The sequence below is a fragment of the Malurus melanocephalus genome, unplaced genomic scaffold (assembly GCF_030028575.1).
Source record: "Malurus melanocephalus ecotype Western Australia unplaced genomic scaffold, MMel_1.1 scaffold_9, whole genome shotgun sequence".
NCBI lineage: Eukaryota > Metazoa > Chordata > Aves > Passeriformes > Maluridae > Malurus > Malurus melanocephalus.
Window position 1 is genome coordinate 6,129,466 of NW_026623241.1, and position 21,533 is coordinate 6,150,998.

Genomic DNA, 21,533 nt, shown 5'->3' on the forward strand with positions numbered 1-21,533 from the left:
ATTTCCCAGCAATGTGAAATTACAACCACAGTTTCATCAYTATTTAGCAATTAAACCATTAAATCAATCCCCTTTCAATTTTTGTCTCGTCAGCTTAAGAGCCTTTCAGCAAACCTGGATGCATATTTCACGAAGTGTTGAAGTYTGAAAGGAAAAGGACGAGTGAATGCACTTTGAAAAACAAATTAAAAGTACAGTTCTCAGAGGAAGAGCTAATTAGCACAGGAASCAGTACTTCTACAGGTTATGTGGTTAGTTGACATAATTATTCTTACCAAAACACATAGCCACTGAAGACAGCTGAGGAAATGGTACTCCAGTGTTGAAATGYTGCCCCCATATTGCACAATACAGAAAGCTTTCTAATAATGTTTACTCTTATCCATAAATTATTGTGCACAAAGAAAACAGTAAGCAGTGAAAGMAATTTTGTAGCAAGTAAAGGAACTCACTGTTTAGGGGAAGGACACAAAAACCTGTGGTTRCTTCTCAACAGCTTCCTCTTGCCTTGTGAGCAAGTGACATTGGTCCAGCCCTAAAGAACTCTACCACTCATAACACAAAAAGGGAATTTTCATATTTGTGCGCACTGAAGCAGTCAGACAGGCCATCCAAACACAGAGGTGATTTTGGTTCTGTCTCCGCTGCTCAGAGTCCTGAGATGCTGCGAGGCATTTGGCTGTGCAGGCATGCCACCTTTGCTTGCACAGAAGCTGGCACTGAGGCAGGACYGAATCCCACCTTTCCGAGGGCTCCAAGGGGCTCCAAGGCTGTATCTTTCATTCCAGCAGGAACCTGTATTCCTACCAACACCTGTGTACATACATGGGGCACTCATGCAGCAGCACACCCACCTCCCATGGACTTCCCTCACCAATAACCATCCCAGGTTCACTGATGACAGCCTTCAGCACAGCTGCAGCCCACATTTTCATGTCACAGAGCATCTTGCACTGTACTGCAATTCCCACCTGCCACAGCAACCACCTGAGCAGCCCCTAAGATTCCCTCTTCTTTCTTACCTGGTTTTCATCACAAGGATGATTTTAGTGATCCATTTGCCTTGCAGAACAAACAAGATGATGCAACAATTTACTAAGATCACTTTCAGAAAGCCACCTTTTTTTCCTTTTCAAACGTTATCACTTCACCTAGGATAAATTGCAAAGATCCCACAAGAGAGTCCACAGCTACTCATCAGATCAAAGCCCCACTTTACAGCTCTAAAATCCATTAAAAAATTAAGATAGGGCTGGGAAGTGGCTAACTTGCTTGYGGCCTCTGTTTGCCTGAAAAGGGTTGTGGGGAGGAGGGAGATGAGTAGCATGGACCTGTAAAGTTAGCAAAAAGAGGCACAGAAAGATCCACTGATTGAGAACTGAAGTTTGACCAATTTCAGCTAGAAAGATTCATCTGCTTTGTAATAAGGACAGATTTATATTGGCACAAGCTACAAAGGGACATGGACTTATCACAAGAGGATGAAAAAATCAAAGATCTCTCTCCAGAAGATGCACTGTAGGCCAAACCAAGGTTACAGACCTGCTGCAARGACCCCTGAACAAGGTTCTATACCATACCTGCCACAAGAGGTTCAACTATGTAATGTTAAGAGTGGCCATAAATCTTGTGAAGCCACACCACCATTACCTTCAGCTCATACACTCACAAATGTGCTCTTCCTTTAAAAGAACTAGCAAACACTATAATCCTGTGCTTATTCTAAGCTGATTGTTTTACCCCACCAGCAYTGAAACCATAACTCATTAAAAAACAGAAATAGCATGTCTAGAATGCCAATGATTTGCAATCAACATATTTGAACAGCAGGGTGTTGCCCAACTTTCTTCCTTAATATCGTTTTGATTCCTTATGTATTTACTGTAATACAAGAGAAAACCCGTTCTCAGTTTTAAAACTCTGCAGAGGAGAGAAGGAAGGAAATTTGCCAAGTAATATCTTTGGTCACAGCACTGTGAGGGGGAAAAAAATTGTTTGCACTCTGTTTTCTCTCTTTGCTGCTCTATTTTTGAACAAACAAAACAAAGGTTGAAAAAAAAGGAAGGGGACGATTAATTTTTTTAAAATATTCAAAACTTTGCTAACTTAGGTCATTCCCAGTTCAAGAACACACAGGACATCCATGGAATTAGTCCCCATTTTGGGTCTCAGTAGTCTGCTTTACCCTTGATCAATGGGGACACTGTTCCATTGTGTCCACTGTTCTTCCAGCAGGACCAGAAACACCAGGGAATTCATCTGGGAAAAGCTCCCCTCATACAAAAATGCTCAGCATAGGTTCTGGCTTCTGGCAAAGACCCTCTGCAACAGCTGGAGAGATGCACAGGGACTTCTGCACATCCATCTTCAGCAGGGTTAGCCTCTGCAAACAGCAATGCTGAGAAACTCCCCGGGTCAGCACTGAGGAGATAACCCTGCAAGCAAAACATCTCTCCATGGTGCTGTGCTCAAAGAGCAGAGAAGAGAAAAGAGAACAGGGAAGTCCAAAAGGTTTACCTGGGCTACTGGCATCAAACGAAATAGCTTTGCCAACACTGAGCAAGGTCTGCTTAAAATTCCCTGYTTTCTCTTCAAAACCTTCACAGAAAAAGCCTTTCACAAATATTTCACAGGCAGCATCATAACCAAATSCCCTGGGGGCTACAGACATTTGCCAGGTCAATACACTCACACAGCTTGGAGAAACAGGCTCTGGCAGACTTACTGTGACTCCAAAGGACACAGCAGCTCCTGCCTTTCTGTCCACATCGAGACCACCCCTCTGACTTAAACATAMCAGGCTCTGACCAAGCAGTGTTTTGAAATTGAATATACAGGGCTTGGGAAGCTGCGCTTACAGCCTCAGTAATCCGCAAGGATATTCAATTATCATTAAAATTAATAAGCAGGACAACAACCAAATCCCTGGATGGGTTTTGATTATCTCAGGCTGGATATTTATCAGAATTACTCTGACACATTGAGTCATCAGCCTCTGGCCAACAGGCACAGGTCGCTCCTTGGCCCACTGGAGTTTCCTTTGGGCTGGAAGCRTCGGGACATCCAATGCCAGGAAGAGACAAGTACCACACAAAAAATGAGATGGGCATCTGAAAGTGTAGCAGGTTTGATTTGGTCTGAAATCYATTCCTACGTAAAATATTCATTTTGTTCCTGTTCAGCAGCTGTCCTCTGCCTCACTATAATTCTGCAGTGACAGGCGTCACCGCTTTTGAAAGAAAGCACCAACCTCCTTCCAGTCACCTACTTGACAATATACCAGTGATCACAACTCATTTATTTCCTGATCACGTGACAAGACAGCTCTAGTGATGGACACCACTAGCARTTCTTTCCTAAAACTTCATCATTTTAAAGTTAATTTTCCCATCACTAAACTGAAAATCAAGGCTTTGCCCAATTATTAATCAATATAAATAATTTTAAGGATGCAAAATTAACTCCTCCAGAAGTGGCAGGGACATTAAAATTATACGTGTTGCCACTGAAGTTAGCTACAGAGTAACATTCAGTTATTCAATCTGATATCAAAATAAAGCAAACAGGAAACSAGAAGCAGATTGTGTAATTAAGTAACTTTATTTTACAGGATTATACTTGTGGTAWTGACTTTAAATGTCTACTCTAGAAGGTTTTGTGACAAACTGAAWAATCTCACATTATTGTAACAATCTGTAATCACAACACTGGCTACAATTTATGGCTGACTTTACATTTTTACTGCAATCAACTGAAAAAATCAGTACACGCCCTACAGATCTAGAAGATAAGGAGTTCCAACAGCTTCCCAGTTTGGAGGTTTGAAACCAAGGCACAGCTCTSAAGTGTGTATCTGTCAATTTCTGAAGCAAATAAAACTAAAATGAAACAAACCTCAACACATCCAAGGCTTATGAACYGAAGACCAAAGGTCAAATTTTTGCCATCTTTTACTGTTGACTGAAATGAAAGTCATACTGAGCAGAAATCATACAGAGCAGAAGCTAATTTTGATGGCCCTTAACTCCAATTGACAAACTTTATAAAGAAGCCCCAAGCTCCAGCAGGATGCCAGGAGAATCACGTCAGGGCAGCACCTGGAGGTTGCAGGTTGAATATGGTAAAATAACCCCCCTGCCCTTGTCCCCTCCCTCATCCTGGTAACTGCATCTTCTGCACCACATTCAATCCTGTCAGTATTATGGGAAGAATCATTGTGGTTATAGGAAGACCTTTGAAGGCAAGGGTCAGGTCACTAGACCCAAAACATTTTTGCTGAAGTCAAATGAGACTTTCTGCAGCATAGAAGCTCAGTCCTCCCCCCAATTTCAGAGCCAGAAGTTTGCAAGAAAGCATCCCAAGGAGGGCAATTATCCACAGAAAACACATCTTTACATTATTCTAGTTTTTCTTATGGCAGCAGCGGTAACAGATCTACGGGACTCTATATGCTTCAACATACAGGTAGTTCATATACACAGAAATCAGTAAGATTCGGGCTTTAGCAATGGAGAATTTCTCTAACAATTTAAATACATCTACTTTTTTTATTTGTTTTTTTGATTTTGATTTTTTCAACTCTTCATTTTGTAATGCCAAGAATTAAATATAACCAAAGCAGTGGCCTGGCACTTGTTYGAGTAACAATCACAAAGAGAAATAAATAAGAATGCATATGCTAAATGYTTATCAAAACATAATTTTGKCAAGAATCAAGTATCTAATAATACYTTCCTTCCTGGAAAGCASCAAAAGGAAGCAAATRAAGGACTGTGTGAGTGTTTTTGCCTGATCTGACAGATCCATGCTTTAGAAAGCCATCAGAAATCTCTACTCYTTGCCATCACCACCCTTGTCTGAGCTGTTCCAGGGATGCCCAGCTCAGCATCCTGGCAATTTCTTCTCCTCCTCTTCCTCCATCACACCATAGTGATCCACAGCCCTCACTCTTCACAGGGGAGCTCGTTCCCTTACCAATTCTGACCCAAATGAAGGCCTGATTCTGTCTCCTCCCTGCAGCAAACTGGCAACTCGTCCATGGATCATTCCTTCCTAAGACCACTAAGACCAAACAGGGGTAGGTGAGGATCAAACCAACATGCAAATGTCATTCCCTCCTAACTGACCTTGAAATACAACTTGGAATCAGTGATGTCCCATCACATGCAGAAGAAATAATTGCAGTCTCCCCTAAAAGCTCACAACTCCTCTCAGGATAGCAGTGTCCTTATTTCTTTTGAGTCAATTTGGGTGCGTTTTTTTTTCCCTGAAATCCTCTGTCCTGGCAGAGGAAGCAGCCGCCAAGCCATGTTCAGCAATTCTTTTYTACTCACTGTTCATCCCATGGGGTACAGGCAATCAATCACAGCGGCCTGACAGCATACAATATCACAGTGGTAACGCAGAGATGACTGATAGCCAGGTGTCACCCACATTCTCTTCAACARCACTTCATCACTCATGTTGAAGAGCCTAAAGGCTGGTGAGAGGAGCTACCACTTTTCTTTGGAGCAGAGYTAACACAAAGCATGTATTTGTATCCTTGTGTACTCCTCACACTTGATCTCCAATCTGTTTTGCTACAGTATTCTCAATGTTAAACCAACAGACCTCACGGTTACCGTCTGTTTGAGTCTCACACATTAAATCATATCCTTAAGCATGCTTTTCCCCTCAAAATGAAGATGTCTAAAGATAAATTAAGACTATCAAACCAAAATATACTGAAAACCCAATAAAAGTTTGTGCTAACAATCCAAGATTTCAACTGCTGAACTATTTCTTAATAGTAGAATAACCRCGTGTCAGGAGTTTGCAGTAGAACAACAGACCATCAGAAAGCTCTCCTTTCAGGTTTCTAGCGAGGTGAAGGCTCTTCAAATAAACCCTCTAATTTTCATTGTCCTCATTCATTGTGCATACACAAGGCAACCGCTTGCCATGAGGACAAAATAGCAGCTTCCATCTCAACACTACTTTCATGAATTTTGCATTTAAAAAGTTCTCCTTCTAGAYACACTTACCTTTCTGAAACTAGCATTCATTTTTTTCCATGGTTTTTTTGAGCTGGCTTTCCTTAATGAGTAACATTAAAAAAAAATCAAACAGGACTGCATTTTTTGATTTAGTCACCAAAAAAAAAGCCATTAACCTGAGTAAAAATATATGCTGTCAAATGGGGCCAGTGCATTTGWAGTCTTATAAAAGGATTATGCAATTAAATGATAAGTAACACACTGATACACATATTTAGCACATGAAGCTGTAAAATACACTTAAAATTTTCATAAACATACACTGTAGAATCCTAATGCATGTTTTATAAACCCTGGGCTGTTGCATATGTATTCTGTAATGGTAATATTTTATTCTGTATAGTTTCAGATTTTCCATGACAGCACGACATTAATACATTTTAATTGTATGGTTACTAACTGTTGGATACCAATATTTCTGAAATTGGCACAAAAGTAACAAAGAAAACAATGGTTTTAGAAGATAAAGCTCTTCAAAGCTCTTTTATCCCCCAATGTAATTCCTAGACACTAGAGAGAAAAAAAGACATTTTACCATGAAAGGAGATTATTGTTTGCCCAATGAGCCTGTGTGGAGGAACCTAATGCTGACAACAGTATTTACAAAATGATACACTGAAGGATCAACCTTTATTTTTTCCTCTGGTAGAACATATTATTCCAGTAATACAGTTCTAGCCAAGATAAAAGGTTTGCTTTATTCTTAATCTCACTAGTATTAATTTATTTTACAGTAACATAGAATACTCCAGGCATTTTCAGATCTCCTTTAATAAGACCTACACCTCGCCAGATGCTGCTCCCAAATAAATCAGCATTTATGTCAATAGCATGCAAACCAAAGGGTAGCCAGCTGAGAGAGCAGGACAGGAGCAGACTCAAAAGGAGTGAAAAGATTAAACTCCAGACAGGAGATATGAGAAAGGACAGGAATAAAATGGTAAGGCTATTCGACAAGAACTCATGAGCTATTCTGGTTTAAAAGCAGATCCATACTGCAGGTAATACATTACAGGTATCAAGAGTGGATCTCAAATGCAGGTTGCTGAATGAGTAACAGAAACCTGTTTTTAAACAGGCCAAGATTAAAAACTAAACCAAACCAAACCAAACCAAACCAAAACCAAAAACAAACAAACAAACAAAAAGCCCCAACTCCAAAAAACAAACAAAAAACCCACACCAAATTTCAGAGAGCAACGGAAATAGATCTCACTCTAGACAGAGTCTGACAGAAGGGTTTCAGACTTGGGGCTGCAATATGTCAGAACAGATCACCTGGTTTGTTCCTCCAGAAGAGATGAACTCTSCTTGACCAGAGTAACAGAGTATGATCTCTGCTGTCAGAGACCTCCTGTGACAGAAACCCCACATCTGCCCCACAGACGAACCAGTAGAAGGCCATCAAATTTAACCAGAACCAATTTAAATGAAACAAATTCTGTTTCTCTTGTCCTACCCATTGCAAACCTGGATGAWAGCCTTTTCCTTTCCCCTCTGGAGGCTGTGGATCCATCCAGGACTCTGTGCTACACCCAACCCCATCAGCTTTCCCATACCAGAGGGATCTCCCCATTGCAAAGCTGATCTGTTCAGATTCTGATTGGTATAATCGAGCTTTGTGAAACAAACGCAGCTCCAGGAGCACTGGCAGGGCCACCAACTCACCAGGAAAATCCCCCAATTTGAATTTCAGTCTGCTGGCCAGATTCACCTCTCAAGGCAGTGCCCAACACCCTTTAACTCCAGCATCTTCAGTCTCACTCTGGGGCTTTCAGAGCTGGCAACATGAACTCAGCTCTGCTTTAAAACAYAGTTTATTTAACTACCACAAGGGTGCTAAACAACTGCATTATTAACCTTTGGTGTCTTTTCAGACCCAAAGCTCTTTTGTTGGAATTATGCTATAGAAAACAAGCATGCATGACTCTGGCACACTGGGCAGGGAATATAACCAAAAGAAAACACATCATCATGGCCCCAGGGGATTGGTCAAAATGACCATGGACATGAAAACCTAGAAAGGTTTCAGAGGACAAAAGTTTACATGTATACAGATATTGCATATTACCTTAATAAATCCAAGTAGGGAAAAAAACCTATATGTTTCAGATCTTGAGCTCAACATTGTCCCACACATTGTTCATGTAAAATTCCTTTATTCTGTATATAAGAGAAAACTTTAAGTACTACTGCTTGGGTTTAGATTGCTCAGTTTACTTCAAACACTCAGATGTGCAGTTATGTTTCTTGCATATACAAAAACGTGTACATATAAACAAAGCAGCCAAATTGCAGGCTTTTAGGGTGCCATTAACATTTTTTCACCTACTCTGTATTACTTATTTCCATCATGCTTCCTGCTGATGTATAAATTGCATTCTTGTATGTTAGCACACGTGTTGATTTTGGCTGGGATAATTTCCCAGCCAATTTTTCTTCATAGTAGCCGGCATGGGATATGTTTTGGATTTGAGCTGGAAACAGCGCTCATACTTTAGGGATGTTTTCCTTACTGAGGCTACAGAGAGTCAAGGCTTCTGTGGCTCTCACCCCACCCCACCAGCGAGAAGGCTGAGGGTGCACAAGGAGTTAGGAGGGGACACAGCYGGGACAGCTGATCCCAGCTGACCAAAGGGACCCTCCATTCCATATGGCATATAGAGCACGTACAGCTGGGGAGAAGAAGGAAGGCAGGGATGTTCAGAGTGATGGACTTTGTGTTCCCAAGTAACAGCTATGCATGATGGAGCCCTGCTTTCCTGGAGATGACTGAACACCTGCTGGCCCATGGGAAGTGGGGAAAGAATTCCTTGCTTCGCTTTTCTTTGCTTGCACATGCAGCTTTTGCTTTACTGGTTAAACTGCCTTTATCTCAGCGCAGGGGTTTTCCCATTTTTACCCTTCTGGCTCCCTCCCCCATCCCACTGGGGAAAGGGGAGTGTGCGAGCAGCTGCGTGGGGCTTAGCTGTTGGTTGGGGTTAAACCACAGAGCAGATCCCTCTGATTCCTTTCTACACCAGTCACAGATGAGCCCCAGCATCTGCAGGAAAAAAAAACCACGGGCTGCCAAAAGTACTGCCCTGAAAATGCCAACTGTAATCATAACTACATGACACAGCTCAATGGTGCCAAGAATCCTCCTTCTCCTTTCACTACCCCCTTTCCCTCCCCCTTTATTTTATTTCTATCCCTGAGGGCAAGCRCTGCCTCCAATACAGGATTCCTGTGTTAAATCTCTTGCTGAACTAGGATTGACAGAGAGCAACAAGAATCTATTCCCAAATCATGCTGAGTAATCTACAACTGCTGTTATTTTTAACTTCAAAGAGGCACCCTAGGGTACCCGTCCTCAAAAAATGAGCCGGAAATGCTGCTTGCAAAAAAAAAAAACCAAACCAAACCAAATTATCTCCCAAACCAAACAAAACAAAAAAAAAATCAAGCCCGCCAACATCCTACATAAACGAGAAGCAACTTGTACAATCAGTCTAGCTGAATCTACCCCACAACTTTCAGTACTTGGCCTTACTAACCACCTAAAGGAGGGGCAATTGCTTTGCCTCTTGCTGTTCACATACAAGAAGTCATCTAGCTCCCTCACAATTCTTTAGTCATTGCAGAAAATGAACACCTCCACAGGACCAGGTTCTTCAATACATGCTTATTTTCCATCTGAGCCTAAAAAAAAAAAAAACTGCCATCATGTGGAGGCTGTGCAATGAGCCACAGCACAGAGCAAATACCCCAAAGAGACTTTCCTGTTCTSTGCTACAGTAAGGTCAGGGAAATCAGTGGGAGGTGGAGGAAATGGAAGAGAACCCTTCATACAAAAGCAAAGCAGGTGTGTGGCACTGACTGGGACAGAAAAAGAGTACTTCTAATTTGAAAAGAAGTTATAAAGTAATAGTGAAAGGAGGGAGGATCTGAAACAAGTAAATCAGCACTATAAAAGCCACTGGAACAAAAATCAGACATAATTGCTGAACAAATCAAGCCACCTAAATTTTATTTTAATCAGCAACTTTGGCAATTATGTAGATATTGTTAAAAGTGACTTGGTTTTCACTTGGCCAGTCYAAGCCTACAAACACTGCCTAACCTCACCCAGCTATTCCTGTCACAGCATCTACTCTTGCTCCTACTTCTGCGAGCTTCCACACCATAAAAATGTATGTTCAGCACAGGAGCACAGGCAGTTTCCCCAGGTCAGAGCYATCCAGTGTCACAGACACACATAATGCACACATAAACCTCTGATGTGGCCAGTCTGGGCAATCCTAAGCACTGCCCCAGGAATCAGTCCAGAGAAAAGATTTTGCAGACCTGCTGCACAAGCCTTTAATAGAARACCTGAGTGGTTTTGTTCATGTGCTTGGAAGGCTTCCTAGTACACAAGAGGGACCAGACTTTCCTGATACAGCCTCTGGTAATTGCAGTAACCTCCTCCAAGTTAAAAMAAAATTACATGAGCTGGAAAACAAAGATGAAGTTGTCCCTTTGGCATGTAATAACAGGATCAACTCCTAASTTGTGCACGAAAGGGGCAGCATTTKCCATGCTGACCATGCTCTCTTGCCAGGGACAGAGTCCCTTTTCTCAGCTCTATGGCCATGAGGACCTCAGAGGAACTTGGCTTGTGCTTTGATAGATAAACTGCAGGTTTAAGAGCTGACTGCACAACTGCTGCAAGCTGCTGAACCCACACAGGGCAGCCAGGAAGCCTCAGCACTGCAATTTATTTATCCTTAGGGGAGAAGCAACAGAAATACGAAAGCTATTTCTCCTGCTCAACAGCTGGTTCTTCACACCAGGAGGCATTGCTTCGAAACCTTACTTGGCCATGGCACATTTCAGTCATCCCATTTCTATTCATCCCTCAATGCTCCACATGAAGGAAGGGGGGATTTTCCTTACCTTCCATGTGCATGGGGAATATGAAGGCCAACCAGGCTGCAAGGATTATGGCCACCACCTAAACCTGTACCAAATAAATGCCCAACTGGACAAAGCTCTTCAGACACCCCTGACTAAAGTGCTCCTCCCACAAAACCCTTCCCATAAAACCCACTACTCACAAGGTGAGCCGGTGCACACTGTTAGCACTGGATCAAGGTCTGATCTCCTAAGGACTTAAGAGCTGCAGTGTTCCTTCATTTGAGTTAACAGGCATGAAACAGGTCTACCCCTAAGCCTGATCTGTTTCCAGGCTGGAAAGTCAGCCTCCTTCCTGTAAAATGGTGCTTTCACTTCCCAAGTTAGATCACATTTTCCCAATGTGTTGAGCAAAAATGTGGTGAACAACAGGCTAAAAAAAGGGCAGCTGGACTTCTCTGGAGCATGGAATGTCTTCAAGATTCAATACACATGAAATTAACATGGCACACAGCTGCAACAGAAGTTTAGACTATGATACCTACAAAGGATGTGCCAAAAGCAAGTTCATTTGGCTTGCCTGGGCCTCTTATCCCAATTGTCTTGGTGGGTTATTTTGTGGARTTTTGTTTGTTTGTTTTAAATGTGGAAATCTGTTTTCAAAACCAACCAGCTTGGGCCTTTGTGATACAAAGATAATTTATCCCAAGCACTCCCACACAATGCCAAAGACCAAACACTCACTTTCTTTAACAGCAACTGAGCCCCGATACAGTCTCCTACTTCTAGCAGCTGTGGTTCTAAAAAAAAATACTAAGTTCCACTAAGATTCACAATAAAAATTAAGTGGAGAAGCAGCAACACTGAAGAGACAAAAGCTGCTTCAAAACCCAATGAATCTTCARTTGGAAATACACCACCATTGAAAAGTGACTTCACTCCACAGGATACTGTTCACAGCCATAATTAAACACCACCCATCAAAACACTTACTTCAGAACATGGTTTGTATCTACACGCTGGGTTATTGCAAAGTGTGACACATCATGGAATTTCTGCTCCTTTCCTTGATGGGGGATTGTGCAGACAAAATAAAGGACCTTGAAAATTTTCCCTGGGAGGACATCCTGAGATAACAAATTCTTATGGGAATGCCTCAAAAAGATGAGAATGCTTATCCCTGATGTCAATAAAAGCTCCCTCATTTTCCAAATTCAAATCCTGAGGAGTGAGAGTTACTTTAAATATTTATATTAGGTGGATCTTGTAAAAAAATTAAGCAAAGAGTGTATAATTGCAGCATAGCTGATTGCAGAGCAGACATAGCAGTCAGAGAAGTAACTCTGGGAAGACCTTTTTTAGTGCTTGTAAAATACTGCAAATATATTAGTAAAAGAAAAAAGACAGTTGGACTAACCTCCTGGATTTTTATGATGTCCCAGGAAAACAAAGAAGATTAAGAAGAGATTTCTGGAAATTTGAGAACCAACTGCCTAATTCACTTTAAAATAAAAAGTAGAACTTAATTAAGGAAAAAAATTCTCCCTGTTGAGTCAGTAACCTTTAATTTGGCATTCTTAGTGCCAGGAGTGTACTTCCATGTGCTCTTTGGAAACTGAGCTTGTAAATAAAGAAAGGTTTCCCTAAATAATGAAAAGATACAACTGTGGCTTATGTACAGGACAGTTAGCTTTTGATTTACTCATCCATACATACAGATTCAGAAGTACTCTGAACTTCTCAGCCCCGTTTTTCTACTGATATTCCTTTAAGGTCATCCGGATATACCAGAACTGTGCTTTATATCACAGGAAAAATACCAGGAGATGCTTAAAAAGTGAAAAAAAAAGTAAATAATCCTTTAAGAACTGGACTAAGCTTTGGGATCTTTATGGTGCATCACAGCATTTGGGATCATAGCATATGGTGCAGCATAGCACCAAAATGTTGCTCTGCCAGCATATCTGGCACTGGTTATTCTGATGCCCACACAAGCAAGAAGAGTAAGTTTTGTTGTCACCTTTAAATCAATAGGTAAAAAAAAAGAGAAAAGGTTATAGACTAACTGCAACAGAATTAGAGCTTGGATTGAATTGAAAATAAAATCAGATCCCTGTGTAGCTTTCACATCCCTGCTGCAACCAATGCCTGCAAACATGCAGCTCATRTGAGTGAAGCTGCCATTTCTACAACCTTTCACTGACACAGAATATACAGAAAGCCAGACTTTAATTTGCTAATACACATATACATGGACACACACTTAGATATATATTGAGGGTTGGATGAATTTTATACAAATGCTTCCACCATTTTCATAATGATCCAACTGGAGTCCAAAACAATATGCAGTGTGTTTCATGTGGTGACTAAAACTCTGGAAAAACATATTCCTTGGACTGGCTCTGTTGGAGAGCTCAGTCGTGCAGCATTTCTAACTTAGGATGCTTTCTCACCTCACACAGYGCTCATGGCTTTCAGGAACTGACAGGAATACCCAGCATGGTGCAAAATCAACCTTTCAAGACCGTCCCAAAGCTCTGTCAAGTACAGCATTGTGAATGCTCCAAACCAATGCCCAAAAATCACAGCCAGGTTTGCTCACATGATGCAGTCAGATCAAGCACACACTGGAGGGTATTAATGCATCTAAACTCCACCAATTATTTCAAGTATCAAATTAGGAGGCCAGGTTCCTCTCAACTACAGAATCACAAGAATGGGTCAGGTTGGAAGGGACCACAGAGGGCTCATCTGGTCCACCCTCCCTGCTCAGGCAGCCTCATCCCAGAGCACAAGGCACAGGATTGTGTCCAGAGGGTTCTTGAATATCTTCAGTGAGAGAGATTCCACAGCCCCTCTGGGCAACCTTTACGGTGCAAGGTCACCCACACGATAATGGAGTTCTTCCTCATGTTCAGGTGGAATTTCCTGTGCACCAGGTTCTCCCCCTTCTCTCCTGTCCTATTGCTTGGCACCACTGAGCAGAGCCTGGCTCTGTCCTCTTGTCACCCTCCCTTCAGACACTGACAGACATTGATGATGTCCCATCTCAGCTGTCTCTCCTCGAGGCTGAGCAGTTCTTAGTGAAGGYAATGGTAAAGGACAGAGGCTCTTCAACGTGCTTAAAACTCAGCTCCTGTTTCAGTGTTCTCAGGTCCCAGAACTTTATCATGAACATGAGATGTATTTGTGAACAAGTGCTCATTTAAAGCTAATAGCCATGTTCCAGACCTTGCTTTTCAGAAGGCAACTTCAAAAAAACTGTGTTTCACATTTACTGCAAAGGGTCAAGGAAAAAAAYCAAGAGTTTATCATTTATGATAAATTTAAATAACCTCATGGATTTTCCTCAGTGAGAGGGGTGGAGTGAGGCGGCTGACTCATGATTATTTTTTAATACTTGTGGCTGGCTCTGCTGCATRAATAAATCAATCCCCTAGCCACACACAGCTCCATTTCTTCAGTCACAGCTTGTTGTTTTATTTATTTTTTTCCCTCCATTGCCGACAGATCACCCTAGAGAGTTTTCAAACCCAGTAGTCTACTTTCCAAATGGAAACGATTAGTATAATCTGTGAGAGAGAAAGCAAACAACAACAGAGACTTACCCCATTTTTTGGGTAGGCTATCCATCCCAGATCCCCCATTACTGTACGTGAGTCCAGTAAATTCACTAAAAATAAAAGRAAAAAAAAACGTTAAAGAAGAGGATGGATCACAGACTCCAGCAGATATTTCAAGGTACGGGTGGTTCTGGTAAACAGATTGTTTAYAATGAACCAAGGAAGTTGCATTTCTGTAAAGCAGAATAACAATGCAACAGCTCCTCCAACAATGAGGTCATACAATGAGGAGAACTCTGTGTGTGCATTAGCTTATTCCTTTGAGATCTGCCACAGAAATCAAGTTGCAAAAGCACTGAACTACTGTAAAATCCTGATCTTTCACATTCTTAGGACTTGATCAATTGGGAGGAATAAGTACATAATGCACACTGTGTTTATGTGTGTATGTAAGACATACAGTATATAGGTATAAACATACACTCACAAACATCTAGGTATGTTTATACACACATTTCTTCTAAGGTGGCATGTATTTTTKGAATAATCAGGCCTCAGGACAAAAACAAAACAAGAATTTAACTTGTGAAGTATTAGATGTGCAAGTATCAATCTCATCAGGAATCTATTTTCTCCTTCTTTCACATTTTTCTCCAAGTTTTTGAAATATTCATTAATAAACTATATGAGCTATCTTTTTTCTCCCGCACAAAAAAAAAAAATCATGCGTAATTTTAAGTCACACAAGCAACCAACAGTTAACATTAAACAGCAAACAAACTATTCCCAAGCTTATCACAGTTTTTTCCTGTCTTATTACCTGAAATTCTGGATAAAAAGTGAGAAGTGACTAAATCCACACRCAGTGAACTCAGCTAAGAAAAACTGTAGCAGCTTCTGGTGTTGAGCTTTCACCTCCTGCACCCAGGGCTTTAAATCTCCAAGTCAGAAACTTGTCTCTGAATCATCAACCACCATCCAAAACTCCAACCCAGGARCAACTTTTGTCTACCTTAATAGGTAGACAAAAGTTTTCTCTTTATCAGATTACAACACTCACTTCTCTCAGTATATTTGTCTGCATAATACCTCACTTTTTGTACTCATGTCCTTCCTGAAAAGGRAGTGATTTTCCTGGGTCTTCAATTCCTGACCTCCACCCTGTGTGCTCTTTAAAAATCRCACTGGAAGTTTTGGCAATTGGAACTTTCAAAACTTTCTAGCCCGTGATTATCTACACCAAGAACAAGCCTGAAATGGGCGAGGAAGCTTTGTGCTCTTTCCTTTAGAACTGCAATGATGTGGGTACTTAAAGATTGCTACAGAAGAGGAACAAAGGTTGCATGCACAAATATGAAGAAGGCAAGTACCCTAACCAACCCTCAGGGTCACACCATTCACAGAGGCACAGTTAGAAAATCCAGAAAAGCACACTATACTGCAAAGCATTCTCCTTTAGAATATTAAGAAATATTTAAAAACAAATGAAGACTAAATAACTGATTTAGTTTGAAAACACTGAAAGTTCTCKAAATCAATTTGGTCTAACTGCACTGCACTGAAGGCTGACTACTGGTACACAAAGCCAGGCCAAAACACAAAAAATACAACACAGAGTTCTCAGATCTGGCAAACACTTATCTTGAAAGTGATTTGTCTATCCAGATATTTTCACAATGCATGCAAGTATTAATGCAGGATGCTATAACAATGCATGCATGTTCTGCCTGGTCAACTATATTTTTGTGATGTTGAGCAAAACACATTTGGTAGCTCAGGGTTTTAATTTCTGGATTGTTTTCTGCTGCCAAAAGAGAAAACAGTTGGAAGCTGTCAGTACTACCAAACTACATGTGGTGCAACCAATACTCAGAAACTACACTGAGCTCCATTCACAGTAAGTAAACATACAATTAGGTGGCTTTCCACCCCACAGTCCATGCAAAATAAAAGTATTGCTATCATCTGCCACTAGACAGACCACCCAGTTATGCCCAGTCTTTCCCCTTATGAAGTCTTCAGGTAAAATGGCCACTGATTTCTCTGGCTCCAGCTGAAGCCAAGCACTGTTATCCAAGTGCTCCTGAACTACATTACATTTTCTTGGAATAAAAAGAATGACCCTAAAATATTCTTCAAAATAAGGCACACAAAAATAACATGTCCCATATTATAACTGCATGCTATTTTAAAAAGCAAGTGATAGCAGTGTAGGTGCTAAAATGACAGGTTTACTCAAATTCCTTCTATTGCAATAACTGTAATTAAACTGTGCAGAACAGTATATTCCTGTCTTTAAGTTGCAATGGATGCAAAACAAGTATTGATCTACATTGTACAACTTAATTAAAACTTGTCCCCGAGATGCTACTAATGAATGTAATTAGATGCTGTGTTTGATGTCACAAGCTTCTTCATGACATGCTAATTAAGGAAAAAGCAGAAAAAGTGCTTTATTCRAACATCAGATCATAAAAAGAACACGATACAACTGAATATTCTGTTATCTTTCTATCAATGACTATTTTAAAATTGTTGTTATTAACTTCAAATTCAAAATAATTTGCTGCATATGAAAAGATAATACAACCCATCCAACTCTAAGTCAAGTCAGTGGGAATGCTCYGACTGGGGAGTCAGCCAGCAGAGATGAATACAAAATCCCCAGTCAGAAAAGACTCAGTTCCTCTGGTATCCTCTTGCATTCTGTGCAGTGTAAAATACACAGGATGGAGCACACATTTTGACAGGCACCATGCAGTAACTCAACACGTCCCAGGAAGGCAAAAGTGACAAGTGTCTTGAAGCTGTCCCTGTGTCTGGGCTGCTCGCAGCACACTCAGATAGCTCAGAGGGGCTGTAAGGCACAGCAGACACAGATTGCCCCATGAGCATCTGCTCAGGGCTGCTTTCACCGTGGATCACCTGAAACACTGCACTGCATCGATCTGCTCTGATTAATGTATTTAGCCAGTAACCTAAACCACMTCCAAGGACAGAGCTGTTTTGCTTTGAGAAGCCCCAAAATTCTAGTATATAAACATAATCATTTGCTCCATCTGGATACAAGATGCCTGCATCTCCCCCATCAGCATCCTCCCCAGTCACTCCAGTGTGTCTGTCCTTTACTCGCACCATTTCCAGGTCACTGCCCCAGCCCAATGCAGCCTGGAAACAGGGCTCCAGCATCCCCTCTCCAAGAGGGGAGGCTCCTCCAACAGCCCAGGTGCAGGAACTCCCAATGGCAGTGGTGCTGCCAAAATTTTGGGGATGTTCTCTCAGGCACTGCCGGAGAGGTCACTGCACGTTCTCACTACAGGAGCCCGGGCAGGCTCAGCACCACCTCTCCTCCCACCACTTTCCACAAACATAATTTTTGCTGAAATGTTTTTTTTTTTAATGGTTTTTTTATGGTTATTTTTTTAAAAAATGCAAGTTGGGGCCAGGCTGAGGAAGAATCAGTGGGCAAGCAGCAGGTGAAACAGACACCTGGAACCGAGGAAAATGTTTCAGCAGAGACTTTACACAAGGGATGCCACCAGWCCAAACAGATGTTTCCAAATTCACCGTGTAGCTACTTGGAAAGAGATKAAGCTTTTTTGCACCTGAATAAAAAATTCTGAAACAGTGTTTCATTTGACCCACAGCAAATCACAGAAAGAGAGCAGAGGTTTTTTTCAGAGCACAGTTCTCCCCTATTCCACCTGTGATGACTCTGAGTATGTATTTGGCTGTGGCTGTTTAATAACAAAGTGGTCCGGCCACTCAGGACACCAAAGGAGCACCTCCAGCTATGTGTGTAAGGCTTCCATACTTCAGAAGGTCTAGTTCCAGCTCCTGGGTAGCTTGTGACTCCTGGACTCACCCCAACATTGCCTATTCCACAAGCATAACCCACAGCTGTGCTCAGGAGCTCCTGAGATACTGCAGAGCTAATCCTGCTGAGGAAAAAAAAAAAAAAAAAAAAAAAAAAAAAAAAAAAAAAAAAAAAAAAAAAAAAAAAAAAAAAAAAAAAAAAAAAAAAAACTGCTTCAGAAATTACTAACAACTCTGCTTGGCCCGTATTCTTAAAAGGCTTCAAAATTACAGAACTCATTTATTCCCACTTCCTTTCTCCTCAGCACCAGCTAGCTTTATCTCAGCAAACAAGCAGGAAACCTCAGACCCCATAAGCACACACTTAGCACCTGTATCTTTGCCAGCAAACTTGGAAGATAATATATGATATTTTTTGCTCATCTCCACCATCAGTGCATCCATCCCACAAGCCCTAATTATTTCTAATGCTCAGTCAAGGGGAACACAAAACCACACAGATCTATATCATCATTAACTTCCATGCCTTCAGGGTAGGATAAATGATGATTAAGTCTAAAGTCATACCACAGCCTTTTTTTTTTTTTTTTTTTTTTTTTTACAGAAAAAACCTGGGGGATTTTTTTTTTTTTTTTTTTTTAATACAGAATAATAGCCTGGGGAGTTTGCATGCACTCTTGTTCTCAGGCAGGCTGGTTACTACAGGTGAGCAATCAAGTTAGAGTAAAAACAGACGTGATCTAAACCTTTGCCCCGAACTCTAGCTGGTGAATTAATAGTGGTTTTTCACTTGGGAATCTCTGTCAGGGAGCCTGGATATAGCTTTTTACTCAAATGTCCTTGTCATGCTCACAGAGCAGGCATTTAGCAGCTTCACCATGGCTACCCAGGAACTGTGGCTGGCAGGAAGCACATGAAATGCCAGGGCTGATGGCATTCAACACTGACCTGAACCAACACTCCACAGCACAGCAGAAACAGCCACCTCAAACATGTGGCAGCAGCAGCTTGCCCAGGAGAAAACAAGACAGGCTTTGTCATGATGGTACAACACCTGAAGGAGAAGCCACCAACTCATGGATTGTTTTGACCACACCACTGAGGTGAGATGGCTCCCCTGGCTCTGCACTGGAGCAGGATCAGCTGGAGCATCTTTTTTCTTCACTCCCAATTTCAAATGGGAAAAAAAGCCAAGAAGATAAAACCCAAAAATTACCCACCAACAGTCTAGAATACTGAGTACTTCTGATCCTACCAGCCACACATCCTCCTGCCATTTCACTGTCTGAAGATCTTCCAGAAAATCCTTTGTTGCTTACACCGGGGCAAAGTCTCTGCAGGCAMAYGAAAACTGAACTCTTCTGAGTTGCYGTGGTCTCTGAGCTGATTTCMAATAAATCATACACTGGAGTAATCCTGCTCCTCAGCAGCACCATTTGCAAGCTAAGGTTTACCACAGGGCATCCTCTACCAAAGTATATCCTAAGAGCTCAAGAACAGGCAAAATTGTCAGGATAGCAAAAGCTCATGGAATTTATATCACAAAGCTATAAAGCCATAAGAATCTTTTTATTTTACTGAAATATACATGAAACAGGAGGAAAAAAATCCTCTTTGACCCTAAGAAACCAACTTCCATCACAAAACAATCAGGAGTAAGGAAACCTTCCTTAAAYCTGCATAAATATTTCAAAAACATCACATGATTTCTAAAGTAGCACATTTCTAAACACCAACACTTAAATAAAAATGGATTTTTTAAACAACTGAAGGAAAACTCTGCTTTAATAAACTTGCTATAAATTGAACAGGAATCTGAACATTATTCTGGTTATTATTCAGCCTGAAGACTGTTATAAAATAAGGATGCATACATCGCCATCCTTCCACCAGCACTTCCAGAGGTCACAGCACTACCAAGACACACTGACTGCAGAGGAATCTTGATTATCATAATCATGATGAGTCAAAGTTTTCCCGCTTCATAAATCTTCACTGGTTTTATAGCAGTATTGTTGCCRTTCATTTTCTAACTGTTTTCCCTGTTGCACCAAATGTACCTTTAAAAAGTATATATCTAAGGTACTCCAACAAGTGACAGTCAAAAATAACCCAAGAAAGCAAAAACAAATGAAAAAACCAAACTCTTGAAAGAGATCAAAGTCATCAGGGAGCAGATGACTTGAATTAATTAGCTACACTGAGTAGGGACWAAACACATAGAGGCAAGAACCTCTTAAATATTTCCATCAGTGGAAACAAGCTACATCAGAGTGCAAGCTGTAGCAGAACCTATTATTTATAGCCCACTGGAGGAAGAAAGTATACAYTACTTAATGAACTTGCAAACTAATATTAACTGCAGATTTATATTTTATTATGTTGGCTTCATTCTGCTCCAAGTTATCATGATTCCCTTTTATAGCACGAGCCAAAATACTTGAATCTGCATCACAGATTCATAGGTTTTTGAGGCCAGATGGACAACTGCAATCATAACATCAACTAGAGAATTTAATCCAGTAATTTCTGCATTACATCCATAATTTGCTTGAACACACTGTTTACAAGGGAATGATATTGCCCTTTGACAAGTTCTTCAGGTTGGCTGCATTTTTTTCCCCACAGGCACAGAACCAGCTGTAGCACCAGGGAGGCTCACTTCAATAGCCAGACCCACTAGAACAAACAGAAAACTGATGATTTTTTTCCTTACAAACATCTGTAGTCAAAACAAAGTCATTTGTTCTTCTCACCACACATAACTTAGAGGCAGAAGTGGTTGGATTAGCTTGACACCAAAGAGCCTGGAAACTTAAGAATTCCAGTATGATTCGCTTTTCTCTAAAGGTAACCACTCATATTACCACAAAAATCACCATTTAACTGAAAGGGGTTTACTCACTGTGAAGAAAGTCAGTAGAATACCTCCATTCTCACTCATAAAATTCACTGGAAACAACACTGTRCCAACACAACAGCAGATTTCTGAGCTGGCTGCAGCACCCATTTTTTTGGTAACCATCTGGGCAAGTATCACTTTACCCCYAAGAAAGAAAACTTCCACTGAAGGCAACACAGAACCAGCACCTGCAACCTGACAACCAACCTGCACAGATACACTAAATACCATCCTGCAGATCAGGGTCTCCAACCACTGCCATAGAACCTGCCAGCCACTGAAGGAGACAGTTTCTTCAACACCCTGCTTTAAAGGCAGCACCTCATTAAGCACACACAA

The 21,533-nt window shown here is 41.1% G+C and overlaps 1 protein-coding gene across 4 annotated transcripts in view; it reads right to left on the minus strand.

Annotated features, from left to right (window-relative positions):
- The window catches only part of EPHA5 (EPH receptor A5), a 192,623-nt gene that overhangs the window by 163,136 nt on the left and 7,954 nt on the right, over positions 1-21,533 (minus strand). For all 4 annotated transcript variants that reach the window (XM_057376622.1, XM_057376644.1, XM_057376637.1 and 1 more), the window contains exon 2: positions 14,522-14,586. In XM_057376622.1, the coding sequence (XP_057232605.1) occupies positions 14,522-14,586 (65 nt within the window). The remainder of the gene's footprint in view (positions 1-14,521; positions 14,587-21,533) is intronic.